General features: G+C 40.7%; 1 protein-coding gene across 2 annotated transcripts in view; it reads right to left on the bottom strand.

Moving 5' to 3' along the window:
* Positions 1 to 22,210, bottom strand: part of Adck1 (aarF domain containing kinase 1) — a 140,083-nt gene that overhangs the window by 108,990 nt on the left and 8,883 nt on the right. Inside the window, exons 1-3 of one of the 2 annotated variants that reach the window (XM_047541724.1) lie at positions 8,149 to 8,165; positions 5,527 to 5,671; positions 2,414 to 2,497 (exon numbers count right to left, since the gene is read on the bottom strand). In XM_047541724.1, the coding sequence (XP_047397680.1) occupies positions 2,414 to 2,497; positions 5,527 to 5,661 (219 nt within the window). In that variant the 5' untranslated portion in view covers positions 5,662 to 5,671; positions 8,149 to 8,165. Of the gene's footprint in view, positions 1 to 2,413; positions 2,498 to 5,526; positions 5,672 to 8,148; positions 8,166 to 22,210 lie in introns of those variants that run through there. The other variant, XM_047541723.1, reaches the window with a different exon arrangement.

Genomic DNA, 22,210 nt, shown 5'->3' with positions numbered 1-22,210 from the left:
TAGTCTCTTGGCTCTGACAAACTCTGGAAGCTGGAGATGCTGCTTGACAGGTGAGATAATTATGTTTTATCTTCTGCTCATTCTTTTATCAGCCATGATGATGAGAATGGATAAGCACTCCAACGGAAGAAAACACTCCCACAGTATGTAGCGCGCTCTTTCGTGCCAGCCAGTTTCCCCTTCCCAGGCACGACTCGTGCAGACCAGCCTATCCCCTGTTATCTGGTGTATCCAGTCACCCTGTGCTGCCCTCTCATCAAATGCCAGGCTGCACTTTCCTTGCCACATGCTCAAAGCTGTCAACTTGTCCAGGAGCTGCAGCACCACTGTCTTTCGGGTGACCTACACATTGACAGGCAACTGTCTTCACAACACCCAGAACGGCCCTCTCGGCACAGTCTCCAAGGCAGAGGCCTGGCCTGTGTCCTGGCCTGGACCTCTCTGCAGAATGTCACTCTGGTGGGTTCCAAGTTCAGATAGAGAAGAGAGATGGGGAAAAGCAGGGGGCATTAAGTCTCAAAGGCAGGTGCTCCTAAATGCTCCCATAAAAACCAACATTTCATTCATTCATTTGATCGACAACCTTTACTGAGAACCAACTGTGTCCAGGGTATTCATGAGTGGTGCAGACTTGGAGAGACAGCACAAGAGTCTGTTCCCCACAGAGTATGCCTTCTAGGAGACATCTCTGATTTTCAGATCTGCTTTACATTTCACAAGGACTGTCTCAGGCATTATCTACATAATCCTCAGCAAGTGGTATAAGGATCTCTAGTTTAGAGACAAGGAAAAGGGCCATTCCAAAAGGCTAGATGACCTTCCCAAAGCCAAGGGAAACTCAGGTGTTCTGACTACAAACCTTTTACTCTTTCTGGGGTGTCTCCAAAAGCAAGGAACTAGCAGGGTATAACCTGCCATTCAAACAGACATCAAATTGACTCAGTTCTAAGCATCATTGCTAAATATAGGACATACAAAAGGAAAGGCCCAATAGTCTACAAAGAGAGAACAACATGTAACCGACTTATCTGTAGCAGGAATAAAGATAGAGTGATTAAATGAAAATAGGAAGATATCTCTAGAAAGACTCACAAAAAGTAATGATTGCTTCCAGGCAGGAAAATTGGGTAACTGAAGAACAAGGGTAGAAGGGTCATTTTATCTGTTTCAAATATTGTGTATTTTGAATTTTGTACCATTTATATGTATTTCCTGTTAAACAACATTTTGAGGATGCAATCAGACAAATCTTGAATGCTGAAAATTCTACAGGATAAATGATCTGGTTTCTTCAACAAGAAAATGGCTAAATAAAATAAAAAAGGGAGGGAGAGGAAATGTTACAGACTTTAGAAGATTTAGGAAATGCCAACCAAATGCAATACATGTACCTTGTCTGGATCCAGACTGGAACAAAAAATATACTCTACTGTAATGTATAACTAAAAAGAACGAGTAAAATTTTTTTTAAAAATTATATTTGGGGGGGCAAAGGAATTTTGAACATGAACTTGTTGTTAGAGCCTATTAAGGAATTGTTAATCTTGATAGGTATGATCACAGTATCATGGTTTTTTTTTTTAAAGTTCTTATCTATTAGAGATGCATACTGAAGTACATACAGATGAAACAATATAATTTCTCAAACTAGATGACAGTTCCACGGGAGGTCATTATACTGTTTTCTCTACTCCATAATGGAAAACTTAAATAAAAACTGATAAACTCATTATCCCATCCATAAAGTGTATCTGAGAAGGAAAGCATCACAAAGAGGAGGTCCAAACTGAGTCCAGAAGGATGACTAGAAATTTCCTAAGGACAAAAGGGCATTCCAGGCTGAGAGGACCACCTGAGCAAAGATGTGGTGACAATCTATCACAAACCTCTCTCCCTGGGAGCACTATATGTACGCTTGGCCTCAGGCTCAACCTACATCCCCCCAAAACTCCCCCTTAGGTGAGCCTCCAACTCTCTGGAATAGCTAGGTGACAAATCCATGTCAGCTCCTCTGTTCCAAGTGAAGCAAGATCATGAGGTTGATGGCTCCCCTCCTCCAAGAGGCCCTACGTAGACTTCAGAGGACAGGGAGGAGGAAACTGACCGATTTCATTTGGGTTTTGCCCAGTGAAGCAGTTCAGAAGCGGCTAAGTTATCTCAGGGTCAGGGCCCACATCCCTCCTGAGTCGTCCCCCAAAGCACCTCCTAGACAAGAGCCAGGGGACCCAGCCAGATGCAGGTCTGGCAGCCCTACTGATAGGCACGCCACCACCTCCACATGGCAAATGGTCCCCGCGTCAGTACCGTCTGTCCTCTGCCACCTCCAGCTGCCTACGGGGAGCTTGCTGGCTGCGCAGTCACTTCACATTTGCCCACGCTGGCCTGGCTCAGAAGAGTCCCGTTGGGCCCTTACCTTGGATCGCAGCTGCAAGTACTCTTCTGAGCCATAGGGAACACTCCTCAGGGAGGTGAGGTAGTCGTAACTGATGACAGCTGTCTGTGAACCAAGGGAGGGGAGAGCTTAGCACTCAGACAGCAAACACCGCGCCTCTGCCCAAGCCCCGCGCTGCCAGTCCCTCACGTGGGCTGCTAGGTCTGCAAGAGGGGCCAGTCCCAGCCTTCAGCTGCTCTGCCTCCCAGTCTTAGCCTGCTGGTGTCTTCCTGATTCAGGGCTCTGCACAAAGCCATGTCTGCAGAGAGGCCCAACCTGAAGTGGCCCCTATCCACCAGGAACTCCCAACTATTTATATTATAATTAACCATCACCCCAAATTTTCCTGCTCAAAAGTGTTTCCTGATTTATGAACTATTTGAATTTAAGCTCTATGAGCCCAGGGACAGGGCCTTCCTGTTCATCACTGTACCCCTGCATTAGACAGCTTTTCATCATTGCGACCAAAATACCTAACGAGAACAACTTAGAAGGAAAAAAAGTTTATTTTGAGCTCCAATTTCACAAATTTAGTCCATGGTAGACTGACTCCATGGCTCTGGGCCCAAGGTGAGGCAGAACACCATGGTGGAAGGGCAAGGTGGAGGAGCCCTGTTCCCCTCACGGTGGCCAAGCAGCAGAGAGAGAGGAGGGGGCCACAGGGAAGAAGAACCCTTCCAGGGGGTGACCGGTGACTCCCCTCCTGCAGCCATGAGTCACCACCCACTTAGTGCATTCAAACCAGGCTGGCTGATTAGGCTCTGGTCTCACCGCCCAATCATCTAACCTCCTGCATCAACACAGGAGCTTCAGGGGGACACCTCATATCCAAACTACGACAACCCCAATACCCTTCACATTGCCAAGCACCTAGGCAGACGCTCGATCAATATTAACTGAAAGAATGCTGTTGCACTTATCCCTCTTCTCTACATCACAAATAAACATTTTACATTTATAATTGTTCTAATAGTTTTGATTCTGGATGCCATGGCCAAAATTCCTGGAGATGATCTCCTATCCTTGGTGAATTAGAAAATTACAGGCTCCCTGGTATCTCATGCATGAAGGAGGCTTGAGGAGTATCAAGCCCAAACCTACCTTTTTAGAATTAAGCAACTGAGGACCCTACAAGTTAGCTCACAAGATGTACATTAAAAATTGTTTCCTTGTCTGTACTACTCAAAGCATAATTGCACTTGCTCTGTCTAGTCCAAATATCTCTATTCTTTCCACACACACCCACCTCTTATCGTGAATTAGCATCCACATATAAGAGAAAACATTCGGCCTTTGGTTCTTTGGGACTGGCTTATTTTGCTTAGCATAATGTTCTCTAGATCCATCCATTTACTGGCAAATGCCAGAATTTCTTTCCTCTCTATGGGTGAGTAATATTCCATTGTGTATATATGCCACAGTTTCTTTATCCATTCATTCACTGAAGGGCACCAAGGTTGGTTCCATAGTTTAGCTATTTTCAATTGACCTGCTATAAACAACGATGTGACTGCATCACTGTAGTATGCTGATTTTAAGTCATTTGGGTATAGGAGTTGGATGACTGGGTCTAATGGTGGTTCCATCCCAAGTTTTCTTGGCAATCATCAAGAATACAAGCAACAGGGGCTGGGGTTGTGGCTCAGTGGTAGAGCACTTGCCTAGCATGTGTGAGGCACTGGGTTTGACTCTCAGCACCACATATAAATAAATGAATAAAATAAAGGTCTATCAACATCTAAAGAAAAAAATTTTTAAAAAGAATACAAGCAACAAAAAATGTTGGCAAAGATGTGGGGGGAAGGTACATTCATACGTTGCTGGTGGGACTGCAAATTGGAACAACCACTATGGAAAGCAGTATGGAGATTCCTAGATTGCTTTTTAACCCATTGGTGTCCACTGGTGTTTGCACTCCTTGGCCAGAGGCTCTTTCAAACCTGGGTCTAGCCGGGCACAGTGGTGCACACCTGTAACCCCAGTGGCTCAGGAGGCTGAGGCAGGATGATGGCAAGTTCAAAGCCAGCCTCACAATGGCAAGGCACTAAGCAACTCAGTGAGAACCTGTCTCTAAATAAAATATAAAATTGGGCTGGGGATGTGGCTCAGTGATAGAGCACCCCTGAGTTCAGTGCCCAGTATCAAAAAGAAAAAAAAAAAGCTGGGTCTAGGTGGGACAGTTTACTTCTACTCTTCAAAGCAAATAAGGCAGTGTTGAGCCCCAAAAGAGGCAGTCAGAAAACATCTGGTGATTGTTTGATTTTCTTAGACTCGATATCTACCTTGATTTGTGACTCAGCTTAGTCTTGAGGATAGGCAGCACGTCAGGGCCTTTTCCTCTGAGCCAGACTCAAGAAAACACTTGGTAATACTGAGAACTGGGGAAATAATGAGACAACGACCAAAACAGAGATGAATCTTAATGCACATCCACATCAAGGATATCAAGGGGAAGAAAGGATGAGTCACCTGCGGCAGAGGAGAGAAAGCCTGAGGCCCGGGCAGCCCGCCCACCAATGGGGCAACTGTTGGTCCCAGCAATGTCTGGGAGAGTCACTGTCAGTAGTTAAGAGGACAGGATTACACCAGGACAATGCTACCACTGAGTCACAGGAGAAAACCTCTAGAGGTCAAATTTTCAACTCAGATTCTCTGTCAATTAGGGAATCGAAGGAGATTCTCAAAGTTCTCTGAGACCCAGACACTGAGTATGAGTCCTGTACCAGTTTGTTGGGAGAATTCAATCTGCAGTCTTCTTTCCACAAAGTCTTCCTTCCTTGGCATTTGCTGAGGAGCACCTGCCCTTCAGAGTCATGACCAAATAAGATGCAGAACCTAAAATATGCAGCCCTTAGAACAGAGACCTCATGCAATCCCAATCTGCTTCAGCACAGAGCGACACGATGTGTACAGGAACACGGGCAGATGAGCATGCGTGTCCATGTTGGTCCAGCTGTGAGGTGGAGCTCTGGTCCATGTAAGGGTGCACAGGTGTCTCCACAAGTGTATGACCAACATGCCCATCTGCTACACAAATGGAACACCTGCAAGTACTACCGCAGTCCCTCTGCTACCACCAAATGAGAGAAACCTACCGTAGCAACTGCTCTGCCCACTCTGACGGCGCCAAAGTCATTAGGGTCCAAATACTTATTACTGTAGAGGTAGCCCCCAGAGGCAGCAAGAGCCATGCTGGTCCACGAAGCAAGCTTGAGAGCCTTCCTAGCCATGTTCCCGACCCTGGAGAAGAAAATAAAGTCAAGAAAGATTAGCAGTTAAGGATTTCACAGAAAGTCAATCCGGGATTCAAATCCTGGCTCTGCCATTTATAGACTGTCTGACCTTGGGGTCATTTTCTTAATCTCATTGAGCCTGTTTCTTCATCTTTGAAATAGGGTGATACCTCAAACTTGTCAGAATAAAATGGGATCATGTACCATAAAGTCCTCAGCATAGTACCTGGCACAAGTTAGTTCTCAAAGTCATTCCTTCAATAGTGCCAGGCACTGTTCTAGAGACAGGAGAGAGCAAATAAAGTTGCTGCTCACACAAAGATTGCATGCTAGCGGGGATGACTGACGGAAAGCAGAAAGACATATGATACCTGGACTATCAGAACTGTTATTGAGTGAGGAGAAGGGAAGCACAGAGCGCAGGGACACAGAGAGACGAGGGGTGCTACTTTAGGTAGGAAAGGCAGAGGGCAAGCTAACCACTGCTACTTGTAAGTGTTATCACACCAACACACACATGGGCATCATTAGCCTTCGTGCCCAAAAGTAGGCAAATCCCCCCCCCAAAAATGGCAGGTGGGCAGAAGCAGCCAGTAGGCGCCCTACATGTGGCTGGTTTTCAAAATACGAGCGTGGTTAGAGTAGATGGCCCCTTGTCTAACTGCACCTCCTTTAAACATGACCGGTGACTATTTTATCCACTCATGGTTCTGCAGGGTGACTTAGGATTAGGCACCAAATCGTGCTACTGGTCAGTGTGGCCCCTGCCCACATTACTTGGACCTGCTCCATCCACCATGTGGCTTACAGTCATTCTTTGGCCTAGGTACCCAGTGGGCTGCTTCCTTTAAATTCCTAAGTATTCTGGATCAGGCTAAAGTCTTGGCCCCGGCTGCAGCTGCCAGGAGACGCCCCACACAGAAGTGTACCAAGCCACCTGCCAGTGCAAGCCCTGCACAGGTCATCGCCCTGGCTCCTGCTGCAGACCGAGTCTGTGACCGTCGCCGTCCTGTTCTATGCCTGTTTCCCCTTTGTATGGAAGCTACTCTACAAACAGACTAGTCTTCATTTTTTTGGGGGGTTTTAGTTGTAGGTACCTTTATTTTTTATTTTTATGTGGTGCTGAGGATCAAATCCATGGTCTCTCACGTGCTAGGTGAGGGCTCTACCACTGAGGCACAACCTCAGTCCTTCATTTTCTTTTTTTTTTTTAATTATTTACTTTTTTTTTATTTTTTACAGACTGCATTTTGATTCATTGCACACAAATGGGATACATCTTTTCGTTTCCATGGTTGTGCACGATACAGATTCATATCACTTGTGTAATCACACATGTACGTAGAGTAATGATGTCTGTCTCATTCCACCATTTTTCACACCTCCCTCCCTCTCATTTCCTTCTACATAATCTAAAGTTCCTCCATTCTTCTCTCACACCCCCCACCCCCATTATATATCATCATCCACTTATCAGGGAAAACATTCGGCCTTTGGTTTTCTGGGATTGGCTTATTTCACTTAGCATAATATTCTCCAATTCCATCCATTTCTCTGCAAATGCCATAATATTATTATTCTTTATGGCTGAATAGTATTTCATTGTGTATATATACCAGAGTTTCTTTATCCATTCAACTGTTGAAGGGCATCTAGGTTGGTTCCACAATCTAGCTATTGTGAATTGAACTGCTATAAACATTGATGTGACTGTGTTACTGTAGTATGCTGACTTTAAGTCCTTTGGGTATAAACCGAGGAGTGGTAGAGCTGGGTTAAAGATGGGTCCATTCCAAGTTTTCTGAGGATTCTCCACTCTGCTTTCCAGAGTGGCTGCACCAATTTGCAACTCCAACAGCAATGTAAAAGTGTGCCTTTTTCCCCCACATCCACGCCAACATCTATTATTGTTTGTTCTTAATAAACCATTCTAATTGGAGTAAGATGAAATCTTAGAGTTGTTTTAATTTTGACTCATGCCCTCATAACACAGTGCCAAATTTTTTCAAGTATTCACAAGGCATCTCTTTTTCAATACTTTAACTTTTCAACTTACATTTTACAGTGTCTCTATAAATGTAGTTGATTTTTTTTATGTTTGTAGGCTTCTTTTCCTAACCCAGAAATTGTCAAGTATGGTCAACCAGCATGCTGCTTCAAATATGCTGGTTCCTCCAGTCCACCCTGTGGCCCACTGAACCACAACTCTGGGGATAAGACTCAGGAATATTTTTGCTATATTCTTGAACTGTTTCTCCACATATTCTTACGTTTTTCCAGATTTTTTAAATGGTTCATTATAATCATACATAATGGTGGGATTCATTGTTACAGATGCATACATGTACATGATATAATAATATAATGTGGTCAAATCATTACCCAGTATTTCCCCTTTGCCTTCCCTCCTCCCTCTCTGAGTTCCTTTCCTCTTCTCTACTGGTCTCCCTTCAATTTTCATGAAATCCACTCCCCCACACACACCTTTCTTTTACTTTTTCCTCTGTAGCTTCCACATATGCGAGAAAAGACATGCCCCATTATGATTTGGATGTGAGGTGTCCTCCAAAAGTTCCTGTGTAAATGCAGGAATATTCAGAGGTAATATTATTAGATTTATGAGAGCTGTAAACTAACCAGTCCATCCTAGTTTGAATGAACTAACTGGGTGATCACTGTAGGCACGGGGGGCATAGCTGGAGGCAGTAGGTCACAGGGGGTGTGCCCTAAATGGGTTCATTATCCCTGCAGCCCCTCCCCCTGCTCTCTCTAGCTCCCAGTCACCATGAGATGAATAGCTCTCCTCTGCCATTGCCCTTCCACCACGATGTTCTGCTTCATCTCAGGCCCAAAGTGATGGAATCAATAGACCTTGAACCAAATTTCTAAAACTATAAACCCAAAATAAACATTTCCTCCTCTAGGCTGTTACTACCAGGTGGTTTAGTCAGGCCAACAAAAAGTTGATTAACACAGAAACTGGTACCAGAGAAGTGGGGTTGTTGCTGCGACTAACCTGACTGCGTGGTTCAGAAGCCTTTGGAACTGGTTTGTGAAGAGTTTGGAAAAGTTTGGAAATGCAGTCTAGAGAAGCCTGAGAATTTGTAAGCGTAGATCAATGGGTGGGAGCTCAGAAGGCCAGAATGCCAATAGGAATGTAAACAGTAAAGACTGTGCTCATGAGATTTCAGAGGGGAACGAGGATTCAGAAACTGGACTGGAGGCCATTCATGTTATATTCTAGCCATTTTTGTCTGCATTTTTGTCCATGTTCTGAGACCTAGTATGAACCTGAATTTAAAGGTAATTAATCTGGCAGAGGAAATTTCAAGGCAGCACAGCATTCATATTGTGGCATGGATATTGCTGGCAGCTTTTAGCCAGGTTTACCGCAAGAATCAGGAACACAGATAACAGCCCAAGAATTTTTAAAACTTGCAGTTTGGCAAAAAAAAGTATGTGTAAAATTGGGGCCAAGGAAAGTGCAGTTGTTGAAGGCATTACCACCACTAAAGAGAAGTTAAGTACTTTGCAGAGTCAATAGGAAAGATGTTTGAGGGCATCTCAGGAATTTGCAAGCCCACATCCCACTGAGGCCCAAGAGTGCAGAAAGGAAAACTCCTTTAAGAGACCATGGAGGTATCCTACTCCCACAGGGGTGCCCAGAAAGTTGTTTCTCAGGATGCATTTTACTGTCCTCCGTCACCAAGGCACTGCAGTTGGTTTCCAAGGAGGCCTGACTACTGCATAAGCTGGCAGAAAACCTTGGTACCATGGAGCCAGTTCTACAGGCATGCAGGATATTGGAGTTAAGAGGTCATGGGGACCAGAAATGGTGTAGCAGGGTCAGAATGCCTGAGGGCTCTCACAGAGAGGGGGATGTATGAAGCTACAGGGGTAAAGCCAAAGCTGCCATCAAGACCCCCAGTTTGACATGCCAGTAACGTGGAACATCTACAGAAGAAAGCTACTGGCTGTAGAGGAAGCCAGGCTAACAAAGAGGCCAGGAGTGCTGCAATCATCACGGCCAAAGGGCGGGGCTGCCCAACTCCTGGAAGAGAACATGGTGCCACCACGTACCCCAGATGCTGTATGTGGAGCTCGAGGACCTAATGAGCCCAGCTGGGTTTCAGTCTTGCTTTGGTTCCATCCCTTCTTTCTATGTCTCTATTTCTCCCTTTAGAAATGGGAATGTTTACTCCATGCCACTGTGTATGGTTATATGTAACTTGCTTTTGATTCTTACAGGGGTTCACAGCTAAAAGTCTGCTCTGAGTCTGAGAGGAGGCTTTGAACTTGGACTTTTGGGCAAGGCTGGAACTGTTAAGACTGTGGGGACTCTTGAAGATGGAATAAATGCATTTTGCATTGTGACACAGACATGAGCTTTTGAGCAAATGTAGTGGTTTAGATATGAGGTGTTCCCCAAAAGCCCCTGTGTAAATGCAGAAATATTCAAAGAAAATGATTATATTATGAGAGCTGTAACTTAATCAGTCCATCCTAGTTTGAATGAATAAACTGGGTGGTAACTGTAGACAGATGGGATGTGGTTGGAGAAGGTGAATCATTGCGGGGGTGCCCTGGCAGGCTTCATCTTACCCGTGGCCCCTTCCGCCTGCCCCCACCCTGTCTCTGCTTCCCAGACGCCATGAGGTGACCGGCTTTACTCCATCACTGCCCTTCCACCATGGTGTTCTGCCTCACCTCCTGCCAAGATTGACGAAGTCAGCCAATCATGGACTGACCTGCCAAAACCATGAGCCCAAAATAAAATTTCCTCTTCTCAGTTGTTCTTGTAAGGTAGTTGGTCACAGTGACAAAAAGTTGACTAAAACACAATCCTTTGGTTTTCTGAGTTTGGTTTATTACTTCGCAAAGCGCTTAACTTGAGAAGATTATTTCACTTGACATAATGCTCTCAATTTTTACCAATTTTCACGCAAATGGCATAATTTCATTCTTGTTTATGGCTGAACAAAACTCCATTGTATACACAAACCACATTTCCTTTATCTAGGCATCCACTGATGAATACCCAGGTTGGTTCTATCATTGGGCTATTGTAAATTGTGGTGCTATAGTCATAGGTATGCAAGTATCACTACAGCACGATGACTTTAATTCTTAGGATAAAAACCAAGGAGTCGTAAAGCTGAGTCACATGATGGTTCCATTCCTAGTTTTCTGAGGAACCTCCACATTGATTTTCATAGTGCTTGTACTAATTTATAATTCCACCAACAGTATAAAAGAGTTCCTTTTTATCCATATTCTTTTTTTAAATTATTTATTTACTTATTTTTTACAGACCACATTTTGATTCATTGTACCCAAGTAGGCGTACATCATTTCATTTCTATGGTTGTACACAATGTAGAGTCATACCACTCATGTAATCATATATGTACATAGGGTAATGATATCAGTCTCATTCTTTTTTTTTATTTTTTTAGTTGTAGATGGACACAATACCTTTATTTTATTTATATTTTATTTATTTATTTTGTGGTGCTAAGGATTTAACCCAGTGCCTCGCACAGGTTAGGCAAGAACTCTACCACTGAGCTACAACCCCCTGCCCTCTCCATATTCTCTTAAGCATTGATGTTTGCTTATACTCTTGATGGTTGCCATTCTAACTGGAGTGAGATGAAATCTCAGTGTAGTTTTGACTTGCATTCCCCCAGCTGTTAAAGATGTTGAACATTTTTTCATATATTTGTTGATGATTTGTATTTCTTATTTTGAGAGGTGTCTGGTTAGTTCATTTTCCCATCTATTAATTTAGTCAGCTGTTTGGGGGACAGCAATTTTTTTGAGTTCTACATATATTCTGAAGCCAAACCTTGTCAGAAGAGTACCTAGCAAAATTTTACCATTATGGAGGCACTCTCTTCACGATCTTAATTGTTTCCTTTGCTGTGCCAAAGTTTTTAGTTTGATGCCATCCCATCTATTACCTCTTGGCATTATATCCTGAACTTCAGGAGTCCATTTGAAAAAGTTGTTGCCTGAGCCTGTATATGGAAGTGTTGGCCTTAAGTTTTATTCTAGGAGTTGCAAAGTCTCTGGTCTAATTCCTAGATGCATGATACATTTTAAATTGATTTTTGTGCAGGATGGAAAATAAAAATCTAGTCTCATTCTTCTACTTATGTATAACCAGTTTTCCCAAATGCCATTTGTTTAAAAAAAAATGCCTTTTCTTCAATATATGTTTTTGGTGCCTTTGTCAAGGATCAGCTGATTGTATCTGTGTGGGTTTGTCTCTGTGCCTTCTACTCTGTTCCATCAGTCTATCTATCTGTTTTTATGCCAGTATAATACAATTTTTGTTACAATAACTCTGGAGTATAATTTTAAGTCATGTATTCCATGCTTTTTTGGCTTAGAATTCCTTCAGCTATTCTGGATCTTTTATTCTTCCAAGTAAATTTTAGAATGGTTTGGTTTTTTCTAATTCTGTGAAGATTGCCATTAGTATTCTGATGGGGAGTGCACTGAATCTGTACACTGGTTTTAGTAATACAGCCATTGTAACAATATTAATTCTACCTGTCCATGAACATAGGAAGTCTCTCCATTGTCTAGATCTTCTTCAGTTTTTTTCTCCAGTGTTCTACGGTTTTCGTAAAAGAGATCTTTCGCGTCCTTGGTAGATTTGTTCCTAGGTTTTGTTATTTGTTTTTATTTTGTTTGTTGCTTGAGGCTACTGTGAATGAGATTGTTCTGCTGATTTCTTTTTCAGGAAATTCATTATTGGGATATAGGAAAGTTATTGATTTTTGTATGTTGATTGTGTAACCTACAACTTTGCTGACTTTATGAGCTCTAGAAGTCTTCTGCTGGAGTTTTTTGGATCTTTGAAGCACAGGATCATATTATCTGCAAACAGTAATAATATGACTTTTTAATTTTAATTTCCTTTCCTATTTTAATCCCTTTTCCTTTTTAATTTAATTTCCTTTCCTATTTTAATCCCTTTTATTTCTTTCTCTTGCCTAATTGTTCTGGCTAGAATTCCTAGTACTGTATTGAATAGTAGTAGTGAGTGTATATTCTTGTCTTATTCCAGATTTTAAAGGAAATGCTTTCAATTTTTCCCTACTCACTAGGATGTTGGCTTTGGATTTGTTGTCCATAGCCTTATGATGTTGAGGTAAGTTCCTTCTATCCCTAGTTTCTTCAGTATTTTTGTCATGAGTGGGTGCTGAATTTTGTCAAAAGATTTCTCTGCATCTATTGAGATGACTATGTAATTTTGTCCTTAATTCTATTTATGTGGTGAATTATGTTTATTGATTTGTTTATGTTAAGCCATCCCTGCAAAATTGGAATGAAAACAATTTCCTCATGATATACAATCTTCTTAATTTGTTGTTGAATATAAATTGCTAATATTTTATTAAGGATTTTTGCATCTAATTTCATCAGGGATATTGATCTGTAGTTTTCTTTCTTTAATGTGTCCTTATCTCAATTTGGTATGAGGGTGATACTGGTCTCATGGGATGAATTTCGAAGTCTTCCACCACTTTCCTATTTCAAGGAATAATTGAAGGAACATTGACATTAGTTCTTTAAAGACTTGGTAGAATTCAGCTGAAAAATCCATCTGGTCCTGGGCTTTTCTTTGTTGGAAGGTTTTTTATTTTCTATCTTACTGCTAGTTATTAGTCTGTTTAGATTTTCTATGTCCTCTTCATTCAACTTTGGCAGGTCATACGTGTCTAGAAATGTATCCATTATTTCCTAGGTTTTCCGATTTATTAAAGTATAAGTTTTCAAAATAGTCCCTAACGATCCTCTGGATTTCTGTGATGTCTGTAGTGATTTCTCCTTTTTCACCTCTAGTTTTATTAATTTGGGTCTTCTTTTTCTTTTGATTAGTTTGGCTAAGGGTTCATCAATCCTGTTTATCTTTTCAAAGAACCAACTCTTTGTTTCATTGATACTTTTTATTTTTTTAAATTCTGTATTCCATTAATTTTGGCTCTGATCTTAATTATTTCCTTTCTTTTCCTGGTTTTTGAATTGGTTTGTTCTTGTTTCTCAAGGGTTTTGCTATGGTTTGAATATGACGTACCACCCAAAAGGTCCTATAAATGCAGGAATATTCAGAGGTGAAATAGGGGATTATGGGAGCTGTAACCCAATCAGTCCATCCTTCTTTGAATGGAGTGACTGGGTGGTTAACTGTAGGCAGGTGGGGCATGGCTGAAAGGGCATCACTGAGGGCCTGTCCTAAAAAGGTTGTTCATCCTATGGTCCCTTTCCCTTTCCCTCCTCTCCTTCTGTTTCCTGACCCCGACATGAGGTGAGCAGCTTTCCCCCACTGTGCCCGTCCCCCATGATGTGCCTTACCGTGGGCCCAGAACAAGTGGAGTCAGCCATGTATGGACTGAAACCTCTGTAACCATAACCCCCAAATATTCTTTCCCTTCTCAAAGTTGTTCTTGTTGGGTCTTTTGTTCATAGTGACATAAAAGCTGATTAAAATAGGTTTTGAGATGCATCATTAAATTGTTTTGGGTTCTTTCTAATTTTCTTACATAGGCACTCACAGCTATAAACTTTCATAGTGTCGCAGAAGTTCTGGTATATATCACTATTCTGATTTGATTCTAAAATTTTTTTAAAATATCTCCTTATTTCTTCTATCACCCACTCATCATTCAAAAGTATATTATTCAATTTTCATGTGTTTATGTAGTTTCTGTAGTTGTTGCTTTTGGAGGGGGTTGATTTCTAATTTCATTCCATGATGATCAGACAAAATGCAAGAGATTATATTTCTTTGTGTTTGCTAAAAGTTGCTTTGTGGCCTAAAATATAGCCTATTTTGGAGATGGTTCTATGAGCTGCTGAGAAGAAAGTGAATTAATCTGTTGTTGGATGAAATATTCTATAGATGTCTGTTAAGTTCATTTGATTTATAATATTGTTTAGGTTAGAAGAGCTTTTAGAGAGCTTATGTTTTGATGACCTTTCTATTGGTGAAAGGCATGTTGAAATCATCCAGTATTATTATACTTGAGTCTATCTGAGTCTTTAAGTTGACTAGTGTCTATTTTATATTTATTAGTTCCTGATATTTTGTTTCTAATGTTTAGTTTGGTCATATTTCTCATTTGCTTAGCTACTCTTCAAATGAGATTTGTTCATTTGTGAGTTTTGGGTTTTTTTATTTCTTTATATGGTATTTCCTTATTTCTGTAGTGCTAGCTTACTAGTCAAGAATTCTTTTAGTTTCCACTTATCTTGGAACATTTTTATTTCTTCTTCAATTCTAAAGGATTGCTTTCCTGGATTCAGCAAATTTATTAAGTTATTTTCTTTCACAGCTTGTAACACATCAATCCAAGCCCTCCTGGATTTTAGAGTTTGTACTTAGAAATCGGAAGTCATTCTGATTTGCTTGACTCTAAATATGACCTGATATTTTTCTCTTGGGGCTTTTAAAATTCTATCCTTATTCTGTATGTCAGTCATTTTAATTTTAATGTGTTATAGAGAGATTCTTTTCTTGTCTTGTCTATTGCAGGTTCTGAATGCACCCTGAATCTGGATGCACATCTCATTCTCAAGATTTCAAATTTTTTCCATTATTTTTTTCCCGGGGGTTATCCATTCCAATAGGCTGCAAATCACAATCCTCTTCAATTCCAACTCATATACTCTGGTCATTGTTACTTCTTTTCTTTAATACTGTCCAAATGTTCAAGACTGGCAATTTTGTCTTACAGCATGCTCTGTATTTTGTTTTAACGTTTCCTCTCTTTATAAAGAATTCTCTATTCCCACTTCATTTTCCCAACATTTTAATAATCCTTCTGGAGCCAGAGACTTCCCCAAGTAGCCCTGTGGTGGGAGGCGCCTTTCAGGGCTAGCTTCTCGGAGCAGACCTCCCAGTGAGAGCCTTTCTACACAGAGCCAGCCACAAGTCCCCGAGCCAACTGAGAGCTTCGACCCGCAGGCAGCCTCTGGGATCAGGGCAGGGCAGCCAGAGACTTCTCCAGGCAGCCAGCCCCCTCCAGCTACAGGCTCTTTCCATGGGGCGATCCAAGATGGCGAATTAGAGGGTGACTGCATCCCCAGTCGCTCCAGAACCCAGGACTCAAGAAGGGGAGGCATTGAGAGACTCGGACTAAAATAGAGCCACGGGTGAGTCTGCCCACTGGGTAAAGCTCGGCCCGGGTGGCAGGCCCAGATAGAGGTGGCTTATCAGAGCAGGGCATGGCAGCTAGAGTCTTCCCCAGGTAGCCTTCTATACTCTGGCGGTGGGCTCCTCCCACACAGCCAGCTGCACGATGCAGGCCTCCAGTGAGAGCCTTTCCGCACAGAGCCACCTCCAAGCCCTGGAACCAGTAGGGGGCTAGGGGCAGCTTTCTTCGGAAGCACTGCATTATCAAGTTCCTCCAAGACTTCAGGCTACTGAAGGCTGGGAGGTGATACACTGGAAATCTACCGGGACACTATAAGCCAATAGAGGAAATCTGAAATATCTCAGGGTCCCACTGACAGCTGACCAATATGAGAAAACAAGAGAAGAAAATATCCCAAACAAACCTAGATACTACATCAATAAAACCCAATGACAGCTCAGCAGAAGAAATGTCAGAAAGGGAGTTCAGAATGTACGTAATTAAAACGATCAGGGAAGCAAATGAGGAGATGAAAGAGCAAATGCAGGCAATGAAGGAGGAGATGAAAGAGCAAATGCAGGTATTAAATGATCGCACCAATCAACAGTTAAAAGACCAAATACGGGAAGCAAGAGATTATTTCAATAAAGAGTTAGAGATACTGAAAAAAAAACAAACTGAAATCCTTGAAATGAAGGAAACAATAAACCAAGTTAAAAACTCCATAGAAAGCATAACCAATAGGATAGAACACCTGGAAGACAGAACCTCAGATATTGAAGACAAAATATTTAATCTTGAAAACAAAGTTGGACAAACAGAGAAGATGGTAAGAAATCATGAACAGAATCTGAAAGAACTATGGGATATCATGAAAAGGCCAAATTTAAGAATTATTGGGATTGAGGAAGGCTTAGAGAAAAAAACCAAAGGAATGAACAATCTATTCAATGAAATAATATCAGAAAATTTCCCAAATCTGAAGAATGAAATGGAAAACCAAGTACAAGAGGCTTATAGGACTCCAAATACACAAAATTACAACAGACCCACACCAAGGCACGTTATTATGAAAATACCTAACATACAAAATAAAGACAGAATTTTAAAGGCCGCGAGAGAAAAGAATCAAATTACATTCAGAGGGAAACCAATAAGAATATCAGCAGATTTTTCAATCCAGACCCTAAAAGCTAGAAGGGCCTGGAACAACATTTTTCAAGCCCTGAAAGAAAATGGATGCCAACCAAGAATCTTATACCCAGCAAAACTTATCTTCAAATTTGACGATGAAATAAGATCCTTCCATGATAAACAAAAGCTAAAGGAATTTACAAAAAGAAAGCCAGCATTACAGAACATTCTCAGCAAAATATTCTATGAGGAAGAGATGAAAAACAACGATGTAAATCAGCAACAGGAGGCACTAGCCTAAAGGAATAGCCAAATGAAGGAGAAACCAAATCATGTCAAAAAACAAATATGAGTCAAATGACTGGGAATACAAATCATATCACAATAATAACCCTGAATGTTAATGGCCTGAACTCATCAATCAAAAGACATAGACTGGCAGATTGGATAAAAAAGAAAGATCCAACAATATGTTGCCTGCAAGAGACTCATCTCATAGAAAGAGATACCCATAGACTAAAGGCGAAAGGATGGGGAAAAACATACCATGCACACAGACACAGCAAAAAAGCTGGAGTATCCATCCTCATTTCAGATAATGTGGACTTCAAGCCAAAACTAGTCAGAAGGGATAAAGAAGGACATTACATGCTACTTAAGGGAAGCATAAATCAGCAAGACATAACAATCATAAATATCTATGCCCCAAACATTGGCTCATCCATGTACGTCAAACAAATCCTTCTCAATTCCAGAAATCAAATAGACCACAACACAATAAAACTAGGCGATTTTAACACACCTCTCTCACCACTGGATAGATCTTCCAAACAAAAATTGAACAAAGAAACCATAGATCTCAATAACACAATCAATAATTTAGACTTAACGGACATATATAGAATATACCATCCAACAAAGAACGAATACACTTTCTTCTCAGCAGCACATGGATCCTTCTCTAAAATAGACCATATTTTATGCCACAAAGCTACTGTTAGCAAATACAAGAAGATAGAGATACTACCTTGTACTCTATCAGATCATAATGGATTGAAATTAGAAATAAATGACAGAATAAAAAACAGAAACTTCTCCAATACCTGGAGATTAAATAATACACTATTATATGATGAATGGATAACAGAAGACATCAGGAGGGAAATAAAAAAATTCTTAGAAGTAAACAAGAACAAAGACACATCATATCAAAATCTCTGGGACACTATGAAAGCAGTACTTAGAGGAAGATTTATTTCATGGGGCGCATTCAAAAAAAAAGAAGTAGAAATCAACAAATAAACGACTTAACACTACAGCTCAAAGCCCTAGAAAAACAAGAGCAGACCAATACCAAAAGTAGTAGAAGACAGGAAATAGTTAAAATCAGAGCCTAAATCAATGAAATTGAAACAAAAGAAACAATACAAAAAATTGACAAAATGAATAGTTGGTTCTTTGAAAAAATAAACAAAATTGATAAACCCTTAGCCACACTAACAAAGAGAAAGAGAAAGAAAACTCAAATTACTAAAATTCGGAATGAACAAGGAAACATCACAACAGACACGAGTGAAATACAAAACATAATTAGAAGCTATTTTGAAAATCTATACTCCAACAAAACAGAAAACCTCGGAGACATCAACAAATTTCTAGAGACATATGAATTACCTAAACTGAACGAGGAGGACATACACAACTTAAATAAATCAATTTCAAGCAATGAAATAGAAGAGGTCATCAAAAGTCTAACAACAAAGAAAAGTCCGGGACCAGATGGGTTCTCAGCCGAGTTCTACAAAACCTTTAAAGAAGAGTCATTCCAATACTCCTCAAAGTATTCCATAAAATAGAAGAGGAGGGAACCCTCCCAAACTCATTCTATGAAGCCAATATCACCCTGATACCTAAACCAGACAGAGACACATCGAGGAAAGAAAATTTCAGACCAATATCCTTAATGAACATCGACACAAAAATTCTCAACAAAATTTTAGCAAATCGCATACAAATATATATTAAAAAGATAGTGCACCACGATCAAGTGGGTTTCATCCCAGGGATGCAAGGTTGGTTCAACATTCGGAAATCAATAAATGTCGTTCACCATATCAACAGACTTAAAGTTAAGAATCACATGATTATTTTAATAGATGCAGAAAAAGCATTCGATAAAATACAGCATCCCTTCATGCTCAAAACACTAGAAAAAATTGGGGTAGTGGGAACATTCCTTAACATTATAAAGGCCATCTACGCTAAGCCTATGGCCAATATCATTCTAAATGGTGAAAAACTGAAAGCATTCCCCCTAAAAACTGCAACAAGGCAGGGATGCCCTCTTTCACCACTTCTATTCAACATCGTCCTTGAGACTCTAGCCAGAGCAATTAGACAAACCAAAGAAATTAAAGGGATACGAATTGGAAAAGAAGAACTCAAACTATCCCTGTTCGCTGATGACATGATTATATATTTAGAGGAACCTGGAAATTCCACCAGAAAACTTTTAGAACTCATAAGTGAATTCAGTAAAGTAGCAGGTTACAAGATCAATGCTCATAAATCCATTTTATCCCAGGGATAAAAAAGATCAATGCTCATAAATCCATACTGCATTTTTATACATAAGTGATGAATCTTCAGAAAGAGAAATTAGGAAAACTACCCCATTCACAATAGCCTCGAAAAAAATAAAATACTTGGGAATCAATCTCACAAAAGAGGTGAAAGACCTCTACAATGAGAACTACAGAACACTAAAGAAAGAAATTAAAGAAAACCTTAGAAGATGGAAAGATCTCCCATGTTCTTGGATAGGCAGAATTAATATTGTCAAAATGGCCATACTACCTAAAGTGCTATACAGATTCAATGCAATTCCAATTAAAATCCCAATGATGTACCTTGCAGAAATAGAGCAAGCAATTATGAAATTCATCTGGAAGAATAAAAAACCTAGAATAGCTAAAGCAATCCTCAGTAGCAAGAGCGAAGCAGGGGGTATCGCAATACCAGATCTTCAACTCTACTACAAAGCAATAGTAACAAAAACGGCATGGTATTGGTACCAAAATAGACAGGTAGACCAATGGTACAGAATAGAGGACATGGACACAAACCCAAATAAATACAATTTTCTCATACTAGACAAAGGGTCCAAAAATATGCAATGGAGAAAAGATAGCCTCTTCAACAAATGGTGCTGGGAGAATTGGAAATCCATATGCAACAGAATGAAACTAAACCCATATCTCTCACCATGCACGAAACTAAACTCAAAATGGATCAAGGACCTCGGAATCAGACCAGAGACCCTGCAGATTATAGAAGAAAAAGTAGGTCCAAATCTTCAACTTGTTGGTTTAGGATCAGACTTCCTTAACAGGACTCCCATAGCACAAGAAATAAAAGCAAGAATCAACAACTGGGATAGATTCAAACTAAAAAGCTTTCTCTCAGCAAAGGAAACTATCAGCAATGTGAAGATAGAGCCTACAGAGTGGGAGAAAATCTTTGCCACTCATACTTCAGATAGAGCACTAATTTCCAGAATCTATAAAGAACTCAAAAAACTCTACACCAAGAATACAAATAATCCAATCAACAAATGGGCTAAAGAAATGAATAGACACTTCCCTGAAGATCTACAAGCAATCAACAGATATATGAAAAAATGTTCAACATCTCTAGTAATAAGAGAAATGCAAATCAAAACTACCCTAAGATTTCATCTCACCCCAATTAGAATGGCGATTATCAAGAACACAAGCAACAATAGGTGTGGTGAAAAAGGAACACTCATACATTGCTGGTGGGGTTGCAAATTAGTGCAGCCACTCTGGAAAGCAGTATGGAGATTCCTCAGAAAGCTTGGAATGGAACCACCATTTGACCCAGCTATCCCACTCCTTGGCCTATACCCAAAGGACTTAAAATCAGCATACTACAGAGATACAGCCACATCAATGTTCATTGCTGCTCAATTCACAATAGCCAGATTGTGGAACCAACCTAGATGCCCTTCAGTTGATGAATGGATAAAGAAACTGTGGCATATATATACAATGGAATATTACTCCGCAATGAAGAATGATAAAATTATGGCATTTGCAGGCAAATGGATGAAATTGGAGAATATCATGCTAAGTGAGATAAGCCAATCTCAAAAAAACTAAAGGACGAATGATCTCACTGATAAGCGGATGAGGACATATAATGGGGGGTGGGAGGGGTTAGCATTAGGGTTAGGGTTAGGTTTAGGGTTAGGGATAAGGAGTGTGGTAAGAATGAAGGAATGAAGGACTGTATAGAGGGAAAAGAGGGGTGGGAGGGGTGGGGGGAAGGGAAAAAAAATAATGAATCAAACATCATTGCCCTATGTAAACGTATGATTACACAAATGGTATGCCTTGACTCCATGTACAAATAGAGAAACAACATGTATCCCATTTGTTTACAATAATAATAAAAAAAAGATGGAGAATTTAAAAATAAATAAATAAATAAATAATCCTTCTGGACAGGAGAGTATGGGGGTTGAGAATGTGCACTTTGGAGTTCAACTGGCCCATGTTTGAGTCAATACAACCATTTCTGAACTGGGGGCCATGGGTAAACCACTAAATCTCTCTGAGCCTCAGGACCTTGTCCATAAAATAGGATGATAACAGCAGTATTTACATGATGATGTGCTGATTAATGAGATAATGCATGTAAAACGTTTAGTAAGGTGCCACCTACACAGTAAGAACTCAGAGTAGCAGCTAGTATTCACCTACATCTTCATTATTTTTGTTGTTCTCATTATCTCCTCGCCCAATGTCAGACTTTGGCAAAGGATCCTTTCCCATCAGCTCCCAGAGGAATTAGGCATGCCCACTTCCAACCTTCTATCAGAACCCCACCTAAACCACCTTGCTTTGTACAGCCTTTGAGAGGGGTAAAAGGTTCAGGTCTCCCTCTACTTTGCTTTCACCAAAATACAGGTTCCTAATCGGATCAGAAGTGGGCCTTAAATGAGGCTGGGTGACCTCAGTTCCTTACACCCCTCCTTCTTCAAGTTCTTAAATGTGACCAGGCACAATAGCACATGTCTATAACCCCAGCATCTTAGGAGGCTGAGGCAGGAAGATCACGAGTTCAAAGTCAGCCTTGCAACTTAGCAAGGCTCTAAGCAACTTAGTGAGATCCTGCCTCTAAATAAAATATTAAAAGGGCTGGGGATGTGGCTCAGTGATTAAGTGCCCCTGGGTTCAACT

This window comes from Sciurus carolinensis, chromosome 2 (assembly GCF_902686445.1).
Source record: "Sciurus carolinensis chromosome 2, mSciCar1.2, whole genome shotgun sequence".
In the NCBI taxonomy this organism is placed as follows: domain Eukaryota; kingdom Metazoa; phylum Chordata; class Mammalia; order Rodentia; family Sciuridae; genus Sciurus; species Sciurus carolinensis.
Note: the sequence above shows the minus strand (reverse complement) of the source record. Positions and strands in the feature narration are given on the sequence as shown.